General features: G+C 44.9%; 1 protein-coding gene across 6 annotated transcripts in view; it reads right to left on the bottom strand.

Annotated features, from left to right (window-relative positions):
- Positions 1-13,467, bottom strand: part of KALRN (kalirin RhoGEF kinase) — a gene marked incomplete at both ends in the record, with an annotated part of 639,791 nt that overhangs the window by 50,386 nt on the left and 575,938 nt on the right. For all 6 annotated transcript variants that reach the window (XM_082654652.1, XM_082654658.1, XM_082654657.1 and 3 more), the window contains 2 exons: positions 1,287-1,353; positions 5,812-5,942. In XM_082654652.1, coding sequence (XP_082510778.1) covers positions 1,287-1,353; positions 5,812-5,942 — 198 coding nt within the window. The remainder of the gene's footprint in view (positions 1-1,286; positions 1,354-5,811; positions 5,943-13,467) is intronic.

Raw genomic sequence — 13,467 nt, forward strand, 5'->3', positions numbered from 1 at the left:
CATCCCACCTTGGAACAGAGGATAACTTTCCCCAAGTTAGAATTCAAGTCTTCTATCTGCCAGGTTAGTCTGTGTATCCAAGGTTCAGGACAGGTAAATACGAACCCCTAAATCAGCAGACTGCATAGGATGGGGGCTTACAGACCCAATGTAAGGAACCAGCAGGTGATTCAGATATCAGGCATTCACTTTTTAGACTTCACATCCTGTCGTTTAAGATGATTAACAGCAGGGCTCTAGGGCATCTAAATTATCCATTTAGTTTCTTAGACTTTTTCCTCCAAGTGTCTAAATCCCCCTAAAGTAAACCCCTATGGAGAGAGCTGTTCTATTTACTATCAAGTTGACTTTTAACTGTGGACCTGCCAATCTCGCCTTATTGGTGGTTTTTTCTTTGTCCTCTTGGTAGCAAACTAGGGAAACATGGAAGCCCCAAGGTTTCACTAAGAGTGACCTGCTTGACTTGCTTAGTGCCCATGCTGGCTCATAACTGTGAAGAATATGTCTGTATATTCTTATATTTATGGTTATATATATATATATATATATATATATATTTATTTATTTATAACTAGTATATATATTGGTTAGATACCAATGAAAAGCTCTGGAGACAATAACTTGGTCACCTAAAACAAGGTGAAATGGATTCAGGTCTAACTAAGAGGCTGCAACATTTGGGGCCCTACCCTCCTCTAAATCTCTTATAATATTTCAAGGGGAAAAGAAAAAAACTTACCTACATATTCTATTTGATCTACTACCATTTTTAGTTTCATCTCTACAAATACCCAGGGAGAGTAAAATACATACTGTCAAGTTAAATCACCATGGGGCCAGGACTTCCCTGGTGGCACGGTGGTTAAGAATCCTCCTGTCAATGCAGGGGACATGGGTTCGATCCCTGGTCCAGGAAGATCCCACATGCCGCGGAGCAACTAAGCCCGTGTGCCACAACTACTGAGCCTGTGCTCTGGAGCCCACAAGCCACAACTACCGAGCCCACAAGCCACAACTACTGAAGCCCGCGCGCCTAGAGCCTGTGCTCTACAACAAGAGAAGCCACCGCAATGAGAAGCCCGCGCACCGCAACGAAGAGCAGCCCCCGCTCGCCGCAACTAGAGAAAGCCCGCGCGCAGCAACGAAGACCCAATGCAGCCAAAAAGTAAATAAAAATAAATAAATTAAAAAATAAACAAAACAAAACAGAACACCACAGGGCCCAGGTAGGGTCCAATATGCCACTGGCTGGGTGACCACAGACCCGCCCTGAGCCATGTACTCACCTCTACCACAATCCCCAGATCCTTCACATAGTCTTTCTCTGTCTGTACCAGTTCATTCAGGACAAACCTGAGCAGGAGATTAAGAACAGTGAGGGTTCCTCTTCACTGTGAAGCAAGAAATCTTCACACTGAAGTTCACAGGAAAGTTACTTTGGCGTCTCTATGACAAGACCACCCAAACCCACGCTGGGCACCCTGGGGGAGGTGCTGGCTGGTGCCCTCTGGATGAGAGGCCCCCGCTGCTCAGGAGCTGAGGGCAGCGGGGCTGAGAAGGCTTTCCCAGATGGCAGCAACAGCCAGAAGAACAATGCTCACAACCCAGCATCTGTCTTCCTATTCCTTATGCTTCCTCCTCCCTCACCTACAACTGAATAGTTGTACAGACACAAGGCAGAAGGAATAACAGTCACTTGGGCAAAACTGAGTTATGAAAGCTTCGAAGCCAAGGGATCAGCAGGAGGCTTTTCCTCCTTCGTGTCAGCTCTGTTCTTTGCTTAACAAGAAGAGAAAGACATCTGTCTGATAAGCAACCTTTGGGCCTCAGAGACACTGTCATCAAGTGAAGTGTTTGAGATACAGAAGCTACAATCATTCAGGTAGGCGTCCATGGTAACTGGCCTGCAAAAATCCCCCGTCCAGGCCAGAAAGATTCCCTAATCACCCCTTTCAGTGTGGCCACATCCCCATCCCCACCCGATGTGGGATTTAATCACTACGAGGACATTTACTTTCTTGGTTTCTTTCTTGTTAATGATTTCTTCCTCTTAGAACATTTGCTTTTGTGCCAGTTGCTTCATCTGGCTTTCCTCAAGCTTATGAGAAGGTAAGTACTATAAGCCCTGGTTTATGTAGATGGAAATACTGAGGCAGTATCGCCCAAGATGACAATGTGAGAAGCAGAGCTGGGATTTGAACCCAGTGGTACAAGAGTCCAAAGACTCTGCTCTTTCACTGTCGCCCGCTGCCTGGTTAAACGACTCAGACTGGCTCTCTGGAGTCCCTGAGGCGTCAAACCCAAACACTTCTTTCTTCCTGTCCAGACAGTAAAGAGCTGGACATAAAACACGTATGGCTGTGCACAGGGGCAGGGTAGGTGTACGCAGCTTAATGGAGTCTGATTTGTATTATCTAAGTTTGAAAGAGTTTAGCCTGGAGCCATACAACTGCATTTTTGACCCGAGTGGCAGAAGGGGTCAAGCTCTAGGATGTCAAAGAGGGGCCCCAGCCCAACGGTAGTAGCCGTTCTGAACCCAGGAAGCAATTCCTCTGAAATTCTTGTCCATACAGCACAGAGAAGCCACCGAATCCCCGGGCCTAGAGCCTCAGGGCGATGGGGAACACAGGCTTCCTTATCAGCATGCCCAGCACTTCCAACCAGCTCCCTCTCTCTGATACACACAATTATGTGTTTCAGGCCACAGGAAGGAACTGGCAACGCCAAATAAAAGCATTTAAATGTATCTTTAGCATGGTCCGAGTTACCACTTGGAAGAAGGTGGTAGAAGAAAAACCACAGGAAAGTTAGAGTGGGAATTTGGGGCTAGAAGGGCCTTCTGGAGATGAAGTCCAGTTCTCTGCCTCTGGGTGGTATTTCTGTGCTAAGCTACCTGCTGACATTGAAGTGTGTCCTGGGCTTTCCAGCCTCTAGGGAAGAGGATTAGACTAGGTGCTGCCAGTGGACCTGGCATCTCCTCCCTTGAAGAGCTGATGAAAAACACTTGGAGAGATAATGACACATTAAAAGACATTCTGAAAAGGTACATAAAAGATTTATGCTACATGCATCTCAAGGCAGTACACAATCAATTGTCAAATAAACTGAACTGACAATAAAGCAATTTTTTTCATGTTCAGTTCTTATGAGTAAAGGTTATTTACAAAGTAAATGCTATTCTTTGGTCTAACTAAACTTCTTCCAGCTACAGGTCAGACCTACTTCTGACGTCTATCCTTCACAATGGTAGGGAATGGCTGGTCTTCCACAGAAGAATCTCTTACAGCCTTTGCACTGGCTGTTGCCTGTGTTGAGAATACGTTTCCTCCATGGCTACAGGCTAGTTCCTTACCTGCTTCTGGTCTTTGCGCAGACCGCTTTGGTCAGAACCATTTAAAGCCGCAACGTGGCCTCATCCATACTCCCGATCTCCCTTACTCTTTTTTCTTTTCTTCCAGCTTCTAACATACTACATGATTTATTTTACATTTTGTTTATTGTATGATTTCTCCCATTAGAATGTAAACGTGTCACGAGAGCATGGACTTTTCTTTTGTCGTTATTGTTTGTTTTATTCACTGCTGTGTACGCCAAGCACTTGGTACGTAACAGGTGCTCAACAAATATTTGTTGAATAAATGAGTGGCTAAAACTTGAAGACAATTAAGTCCATTCTTGGCTTTTTTCTTCTCCTGGACAAATAACTGTCTGTTTACACCTTCTCTCCATGGAGCTCTCATTAAACCTTTTGAGGGCTTACTGGATTGAGTCTCAATTCTCTATCCCCCCCAGCCTCCAGCTTCACATCCTCTCTTTCATCATGACCATAAAGTATAGCAGAATAAGGACAATATACAGTAAAAGGAATGACTCATTCTAATGCCTGGATTTTTGGGACACTGCAGGATGTGAAAATATGTGGAGGAGGGCGAGAGAGTGAGAAGAGGGGGAAGAAATGAATGAATTGGGTAAAAGAAGCAACAAACCTTTGCCTGTTGGAGCAAAATTAGACAATATCATGTCTGGAAGCAAGACAATGACTTAAATGACTGTTCATAGGCCCTATTACAAGAGTAGAGATAAGCTTTGCCAAGGAACACCTGTCACCTTAAAGGTTACCTCCCTAATAGAAGCTTTCACCTTCCTGATATAAGTTTTGCTTTGGCTTGACAAGACTGGAACATCAGCTCCAACCCTGCCTCATCTATGTAAAAACTGAAAAGCTAAGGAGAAGCAGCTTTGTACAAGTCCTAAGAAACTTCCCTTTGGGGATGGTATTTCTTTACCCCTATTCTATTCCTGGGGTTCCCCCTGAGCACCCATAAAGTTAAGGGGGTAAATATGGAACCAGAGCACTTACATGACACTTGCTCATTTCCATTAGGAGGTGACAGCCCTGCTCTGGGGCCAGGCCCTAGCTATGATGTTTCCTTGGTAACAGTTATAAATGGTCACTTCGTCTATCTGCAGGCAACAGAAGGACCTGGCCTCCTTTATTTTTGCTAATCTTCATGTCTATGACCAGGCTAAAGGAGTGACTAGTTTGGGGCAGAAGGGCAGGCTAATTAGCAACAGGGCGGGACCTTTTCCGCCTGCCTATCCCATTCTCACTGTGCTTACCATCTCTCACACATCAAGCTATGTGCAAGACTCATTAGCAGCTCTGCGTGCAACACAGAGTGAAACCCTAAACAACAAAACAAGTTTTGGAGGGACTGTAGTTTTGCAGTAATGGTGTTGCTATCTTCTTGATCGAATCAAGTAATAGAAGATTGACTTCACATCACGGTAGATAACTCAAACCTTGCAAAACATATGGGTTCTTGTGAAATGGACTGCCAATGTGAATTGTATTTACCTCTAACCATTCTAAAAGTAAAGAGGTTCTCTTGGAACTCAGCCCACAGTGAAATAAGTCAGACAGAGAAAGACAAATACTGTATGATATCACTTGTATGTGGAATCTAAAAAATAAAAAAAAACTAGTGAATATAACAAAAAGGAAACAGACTCACAGATATAGAGAACAAACTAGTGGTTACCAGTGGGGAGAGGGAAGGGGGAGGGGCAAGATAGTAGTAGGGGATTAAGAAGTACAAACTATTATGTGTAAAATAAATAAGCAAGGATATATTGTATAGCACAGGGAAATATAGCCAATATTTTATAATAACTATAAATGAAGTATAACGTTTAAAGTTTGTGAATCACTATGTTGTACACCTGTAACTTACGTAATATTGTACATCAACTGTATCTCAATTAAAAAAAATTGGGCTAACAAAACCCCCCCAAAAAACAAATATTACTCTATAAAAATTTTTTTTTAAATAAAAACCGCTGGAGAAGGGGTGGAGCTAGAACCCAGCATGGTAGCCCAACAGCTCCCTTTTCCTATACGTTACTTTCCTACATGTGGGGAAACGTTTCCTCAGATGAAACTCCGTCAGACTTTCTAACATGGAGTCTTTGATATGGAGCCACAGTAATGGTCCCATAGTTCCCTGACCTTTGTTGTTTTGTTTTTTATCAGCATGTTTTAAATTTCTAACAGACTTGGTTATAACCACACCATCAGTAATAGCCCTTATCTTACAGAAAATATTTCAGCTGAAAATCCTTAAAGTCAGTGCCAAACAGCCCGTTGTTGATCAAGGTCACACTGTATAGACCGGTCACCTTTACTTAGAACGAATGGCGCCAATGGAAACACAGTGTGGGGAATCCTTAATTCTCCCCAAACTGCACAGGACCCCGTCCCTTGTCCATTGCACACACGTGCACCAGGCTGGAGTCTGGGGAAGCACTTACATCCTGCCTCTCAGGGCCTTGGCTTTCTGTTCTTCTTCCAGGTTTCTAGGAGGTGTGGGTGGGGTCATGCCCTCATTCAGGCAGCCTGTGGGGTCTTTCAAGCTCCCCCGGTACGAGCCTCCTTCCAGACTCTGAAAAGAGAAGAATGAACAGCCTTAGAGAAGTGAACGTGGGAAAGTGGTCTGGAAGTCCTTGTGCCCCCCCAGCCCAGCCACAGCCAACTTGGTGGATTACTAACCAAGGCTGTCCTCACTGAACTTCAGTGAAGTACCAGGAGGCCAGAGACTCCCATCTTCCTGCAGCAGGGAGCCCAGAGCCGCCACCTTCTCAGGCAATTAGGATGTACTTGGTGTCAGGGGCCGCCAATTTCCCGAACATAATGAACACCGTCAAAGTGATTGATCTCTGGGTAAGAGCTCCAGAGGTAAAGCTAATCGTCGCAATTCTACACCAAACAAGCAATGAGGAAAGAAAATCCTCACTCGTAGGACCACCAAATGTGAATTGACAAGGGGAGGGCAGTGATAGGAGAATTTGTTCAGTAAAATCATGTTTGTTAAATCAGCTACGATTTTCTTTGAAGAGGCCAATGAGATGTAGACAAGAAGAGGTAAACAGACTTTAGCCTTTTCTAAAAACATCTTTGCTAAGATTATTTACCAAGGGCTTTCTTTCATTTATTAATCCCTTTCATCTCTTTTAATTAAGGTGCTGCAGGACGAAGAAACAAGTTAAAGGGGCACTTCCCTGGTGGCGCAGTGGTTAAGAATCCACCTGCCAATGCAGGGGACACGGGTTTGAGCCCTGGGTTTGATTAATATGTTACTCTCGAAAGAGCTAAGGGTAAAGGATTCTAATCCTAGATCTGCCAGTCCCTGGATGATTTTAAGGGAGACAGATAAAATTGTTCCATGCTTCAGTTTTTCTCCATTTTCAAGTTGGGTCTCTCCTTTCTACAGATTTTTAAGGAAAAGTCAGAGACAATAGGTGTACAACCCCTTGAAAAATTTAAAATGCTCTACAGTGGTGGGTTCCCCCACTGCCCCCCATGGATGGAAGTATTAACAATAAGGATGCTAAAAGATGGGGTCAATCTTAACAGTTTTATAAGTGCTGTAGAAGAAAGAGCACGCAGCTTAGCATTTCATTATGCAAACTGGCAGAAACCATGTGGATAAACAGTAAGACTGGAGACCAAGGTCACGGTGGGCAAATGGAAAACAAATATGGGAGAGTAATCCCAACTAGCCACACAAAACGACTGTCTCCTACAGCCACTGTCGTAGGAAAAGGAAAGGCTTTACTTTAGCCGTCTTTGAAAACATCAGCCCTAAGGTTAAAGTCACAAAGATCAAGAAGTGCCCCCAGGGCTTCCCTGGTGGCGCAGTGGTTGAGAGTCCGCCTGCCGATGCAGGGGACACGGGTTCGTGCCCCGGTCCGGGAAGATCCCACGTGCCGCGGAGCGGCTGGGCCCGTGAGCCATGGCCGCTGAGCCTGCACGTCCGGAGCCTGTGCTCCGCAACGGGAGAGGCCACGGCAGTGAGAGTCCCGCGTATCGCAAAAAAAAAAAAAAAGAAGTGACCCCAAAGGTAGTAGGAACAAAAGGCTTTAGCATGGTCTCAAACAACCCACACTTGGAGTATCTGTCACAAACTCACTTAGCTGCTGTATTTCAACAGAGGCTGAATAGAGTGTAGGAAAAGCGCAGGTAAACAAAACAAAAAGCGAACGAGGTGACCAGTGGGGCCATTATATGAGAACAGGTGGGGATTACTAGAATTGGAGGCTGAAAAACTTAAAGCTGAGATGTCAACCTTCTTTCCCCCCACTCCATCCCCAAATCAAAGGCCTGTGCCAAGGGCCAAACATGAATTTGTTACCAACACTAGAAGCCAGCATTAAGAGGACAGGGTCTTCAAGCTCGAGAGAGAGAGCTGCTTTTAACTTGACATGAAGGTATCTCACAGAACAAGTAATCAACCATGGACGTTGTCATGCAGAGAAGCAGCCTAGGCTAAAAATATAGAAAGGTCAAGAAGAGTTTAGCTACATTTATGGATTCAGGATCTGTAACCAGTTATTAAGGAAATGAGTGTTTGGTGCCGAGGTCTGACAAGCCACCGGACAGACAGGCTTTCCAACGACATGTGACATGTCCCCTGGTGCCGCCACCAGAGACAGGTTCCCCAGGCAGATGGACCCAGCTGGAGACTGATCCAATTACATGCCTTTTACCTCCCCTCCCACTGTCCCCACTGTCCTGTTCTAGTCTTTGTTCCGTAGCTTGCTGGCTGGCAGGGTGCTGGCTGCAAGGCGTGGGAAACAGGCTTACATCTCTGCTACAAGGCCCTTCCGTGGACCATCCCTCTTGGCGTGGTCCACGCTCAACTCTTCTACAGAATGAAGGACATCTGAGGAGTCCAAAGTGTCACACAGGGAGATATGTTCCATCTCCTCTTGCCCGACCCGTTATACGAGCAAAGAAGCCCAAGTTATCTCTGGGGAAGGACTCTCTGGGATGCAGTTGAGGAAGGCAGAGGCAGTGAGAGAGGAAGTAGAGGGAAATATAGGGTTTGGCTAAGCTGTATGTTAGCTGTCTCAAATAATGGCATTGGCTATAAATACTTATAATAATTCAAGAGTGATTCCTTCTGAGAACCTGGCTACCTGTGCTAGAGTTGGGATACGAGGTCCCAGCCAAGGGCAACTATGGGTGACCTGCAATTGTCTGTGCTGCTCCTTGGGGGACATGGGAAGTGATGGCTGGTTGATGAGCGGTGGGCTGTGCTGCCCAGGGAGGACTTCTGCCCTGTCTGGCGCTCAGGGCCACAGCAGTCTCAGCAGACAAAGGAAAAGGTGTGCAAAGGAGGAAGCAACAAATGTTGCAAATGGGTGCTCCTATAGCTGGTGCCATGTCAGGGAACAGAGATGCAAATAGGATTCAAAAAAGAAGATTAAGTATGGAGGAAGGCTACTGCCACAATAAAAATGAACACATTTCCTGTCAGCTCGATCTTGGACCACATACCCAGAAAATGCCCTTCCTCTGGTCTCCTATATGCACCCTTTCCACACCCCCTGAACAGCATTTATTACACAGTGTTATGACTGATTTGTTTGTACTTAAGCAAATATTTATTGTGCTTCTACTATGTGCTGAATATTTACAAAGTGCTGGAGAAATGAAGATGGATAAGACGTGGTTGCCTGCCCACCAAAATCTAAGCTACAGTGGGCATTCTTCTAGGTAGGAGGGGTACTATGGGGAGGATGAAAAAAAGGAGCAGGCAGCTCTATGATGGGATAGGGAAGGTTGGGAAAGGCTTAATGGAAGAGGCAATGCTTGAACTGAGTACTGAGAAATGGAAAGGATTTCACTGGATACACCAATGGAAGGATGATTCAGGCAGGAGGAGCACTGTGACTAAAGGATCAAGTTGAGAAACTACACAGGGCAGCCTGGGAAGCTGAAGGCCACCTGGTATAGGTAGGATACAGAGTGTGAAGCAGGGGGAGAGGGGGATTAGCAAGTAACTGTGTGTTATGTGAGTTGGGGGGAGTGGGTACTAGGGAAAGAAGAAGTAGGGAGTGAAACAGACAACGCTGGAGAAGGATGCAGAGATCAGATCATCAGAAGCCTTGTGTGTAGCATATAATCTGCAAAAAACCCAAATCACTATGCTGAACACCTGAAACTAACACAAGATTGTAAATCAACCATATTTCAATTAAAAAGAAAAAGTAGAGACTTTACCTTCGAAGACCAACGATGGGAGAATTTTAAGCAGGAAAGTAACATGATTGGATTTAAGTTTTAGAAAGATCAGTCTTAATGCTCCTAAGAGCTTTTCATGACCTGGGAAAATGTATCTGATATGACAGTAAAAGGAAAACAGGACTTAAGTTTTATATACTCTATGATTAACTACATTATTTTAAAAATATCTAAATTTCAACACTGACTATGTCTAGATGATGATAGGATGAGATATAATTTGTGTTTAAACTCTTGTCATTTTTCCAATTTTTCCTGAATGAGCATATAATTGCTTTTATTACAGAAAACAACTATTAAAAGTTTTTTTAAAAAGGAAGAACGAAAGAAAAGCAAGATCCCTCCAGCAGTCATGTGAAGAGACGTCAGGCTGAAATCAGGGAGGAAACGGTTGCAACAGTCCAGGCAGGAGAGGATTTTTGAGCATTGACCCTTGACTGTGAGCTCCATTAAGGAAGGTTCTGTGCTGGCAGGACTGGCACATAGTAGGACTCCGAGAATTTACTGAATGAAACTCAAAGAGTTTTATATGAAACTTTTATATGAAACCTCTCAGTCAAAGCTCATCTGATAAAACAACAGTCAAGGAGCTGATCCAGCACCACCTCCCACAACCAACCCCTTAGCTGTCCCACCCTTTTATACGAATTATAAATTATACTAATTTATACAAATTAGCATGAAATCTCTTGACAAAAAGTATTAGATCTTAGTCATTCCCAGGCAACTTGGGGGTAAGGGTAGGGAAGACATTTTATAGTAGAAAAACTGAAATCTGGATTTTCCAGGCAAATGACATTACAGGTTTGTGACTTCGGGTTAAAATTTTTGTTGGATATCTAAGCTATTCCATTTTAACAAGCTCAGGAATCTTTTCCACAGAGGGATGCCAGAGGAACTCGGCTCCTGAAAGCATACATCTACATATTGGATATGATGGGGGGTCATTATTTCCTCCCGTCTGGACAATGAACTTCTGTTAACTCGACCTTTTACAGAGCAAGCTGATTCACCTAAAGGAGAGCAAAACACCCACAACAAATGCAGCCTTGCCCTAGCCATGTTCTGTGGCCCACAGGTTGACCTAGGGAGGTGAATGCTATCAAAGTAGGAGAACCAGAGGGCAGGAAGTCTTGCTGAAGCAGGTAGGACTAATTCTCAGGATGCCAGGCCAGCAGGCAGACTGAACAAGAGCTCGGTCCTGGCCAGTCCCTTCCCTAAAGATTTTCAGCCAAGGGTCTGCGAGTGCCGTCCTGAGCCCAGTAAACTACTGTGATGTGCCTGAGGACGGGAGCTCAGGGAGGAGGCTTTCTTTTTAGGGGCCTAAACGTTCACCTCAGGCAGGTGATGGAATCCTGGGCTGTTTAGAAACACACTAGATTCCCTTACGGCCAGGAATCTCTTGCTTCTCAAACTTGAGGAATAAAGCCAAATGACATAGATTGCTAAACTATTACCCTGCAACATTCACCCAACCAGGATCTACTGACTGACAAATACTGTGTCCCTGTGTTCAGGGTGTGACTACAGAAGATAAAGGATGACTGGTTCCCTTTCCCTGCTTCTTCACAATGCAAACGAGCTAAGAGCTAACATTTGTGGGATGCTCGCTTATCAGTTTACAAAGTGCATTCACACCTGACTCAGTCTTCAACATGACTCGCTTGAGATGAGATTCAGGTGGACAGAATCGTCGTTGATAAGTGAGATAAAAGAGAGGCCCAAGTAGATGAAGTAACTTGCCCAGGGCTACGCAATAAGTAGCAGGGACTGGACTAACATCTAGGTCTTCTGATTCCTTATACACTCAGCACCACCGCCGCCAGTCCCTACGTCTAGGAAAAACTTTATTAAAAATCACATGGGAAAAGCAGGGGGAGCCTTAGTCCTGGCTTAGAGTTAAAGACAATACCTTTAATACAAAACCCAGAACAAGTATTTGAGCTCTCTTTGGGGGGAGGCGGGTGGGCATGCTCTCTTGGCAAACAAAAGCACTGATTAAAGACAAAGGCTGGTAGGTGAGACCTCAGAAGTATCCATTAATGCCCAGAGGGACTCGCCAAAGGAGTTTCCGGGGGTCTTCGGGGTTTTATCTGCAGGTGAATGGGGAACCGCTGTCCTGGTTGCCTAACAGCAGCTTTCCAGCAGGAGAGATCACAACTGCTGGAGGCCACAGCCTTGGCACAGTCATGACCACGTGACCATACAGCACCAAGGGCAGCTTTGGGACTCAGGGACACAAGGGATCTTATGGCTTCTGGGTGGAGCCGGGGGGCCAAATGATTTCTTTTTTCTTTTTTTTTTTTTTTTTTGCTGACAAAGCAAGAGACTTTATTGGAAAGGTGCACCCAGGCAGAGAGCAGCAGGGTAAGGGAACGGAGGAGAACTGCTCTGTCACGTGACTTGAAGTCTCAGGTTTTATGGTAATGGAATTAGTTTGCAGGTTGTTTCTGGCCAATCATTTTGACTCAGGGTCCTTCCTGGAAATGATTTCTAACTACAGCATTTAGTGCCATCACTTGAGCAACCAAAATAGAAATCAGAAAGAACCTAAGCCCTAGATATAAAAGTCCGAGTATGCCAGATGCCCCTGTAATATTTCCAGATTCTGTAAATTGGGAAGGACCATATTAGTTCTTCTTATACTGAGCTAATTTCCACCCACACGTTCTGCCCTCTGGAGCAACCAAGAGTGAGACCAGCCCTTCTTTTCCACAGCAGTGCTCAGTTATGAGAAGACAGCTCTCGTGTGTCTTCTCTCTCCTAACTTCTTCTCCCCATTCTTAACCCCAGTTTCTGCAACTCTCCATCAAATGACATGGACCACGTGGTATTGGTTTCCTCCTCCAGGGAGGGCCCTTCCACTGAGTTCAAGAGCATTTTAGAATGCCAAGTTCAGAACCCGATACACGACTCCACACAACTCATGACGGGCATGGTCTGAAGAGCTTTGAGTACAATGGGGCTATGACGCCCCTGGATCTGTACGTTGTACTTTCATTAACCCAGCCTACGACCACACTGGCTATTCTGGCAGCTGGAACGCTCTTGCACTTACAGTTAAATAAAAACTCCAGAACTTTTACAGGCTCTAGATCTTATCCTCTTCTAAGCTAGAGAGCTCATGAGAAACAGGCATACCAGTCTCGGAGATGAAGACGTAACTCCGTATTCTCAAACGCAGCTGAGGAAACAACCAACTACTGGTGCTCCATCACTACCCCACAGTGGGTACGTATTGAGATGGGAGGAAAGAGAAAGTAGATGAAAGGAGAAAGGATGGAATTTTGGTTAGAAGATTCTGAGAAATCAGACTACTGCTCTTGCATTCCCTTCCATGACATACGCTTGGTTTTATATGTCTGGCCAAAGAAATCTCTATAATTCTGGGTTCACTGCAGGTCCTCAAGAAGTAGCTAGTGGTGGAAGAAAAAGCTGAAGCCCTTATTATGGTAAAATTGCCACCGAAAGGCCATTCATCCAACAGTCATTTGTAAAGAGCCTGTTACAGGGCCAATCAGCTCCAGCGTTATCCTACACTCCCTCTACTCCGGGACATTTGCTCTAATGTGACTTCTCAACACCTGACCCATGGATCACACAAACTAGAGGCCCACTGAGGTGCCCAACAACAGCAGTAGGTGAGCAGTAGCAGGAGGAAAATGGTAATCCAAAATATGAACAACACAGACTTTTAGAAACAAGTGTTTACTGATGTAAACACTTCCCTGGGCTGGTCAGGGAAGCTCTTGTGGAGACATGAGATCTGAGTGGGACCTTGAGGGGCTGTTATACTTTAGACAAGCAAAAGTAAGAAGGACAACATTCTAGAGAATTGGGGTGGTTTGAACAGAAACCTGGGGGGAGGAAAACCAAATGCA

This window comes from Grampus griseus (genome assembly GCF_964374135.1).
Source record: "Grampus griseus genome assembly, chromosome: 5".
Classification (NCBI taxonomy): Eukaryota; Metazoa; Chordata; class Mammalia; order Artiodactyla; family Delphinidae; genus Grampus; species Grampus griseus.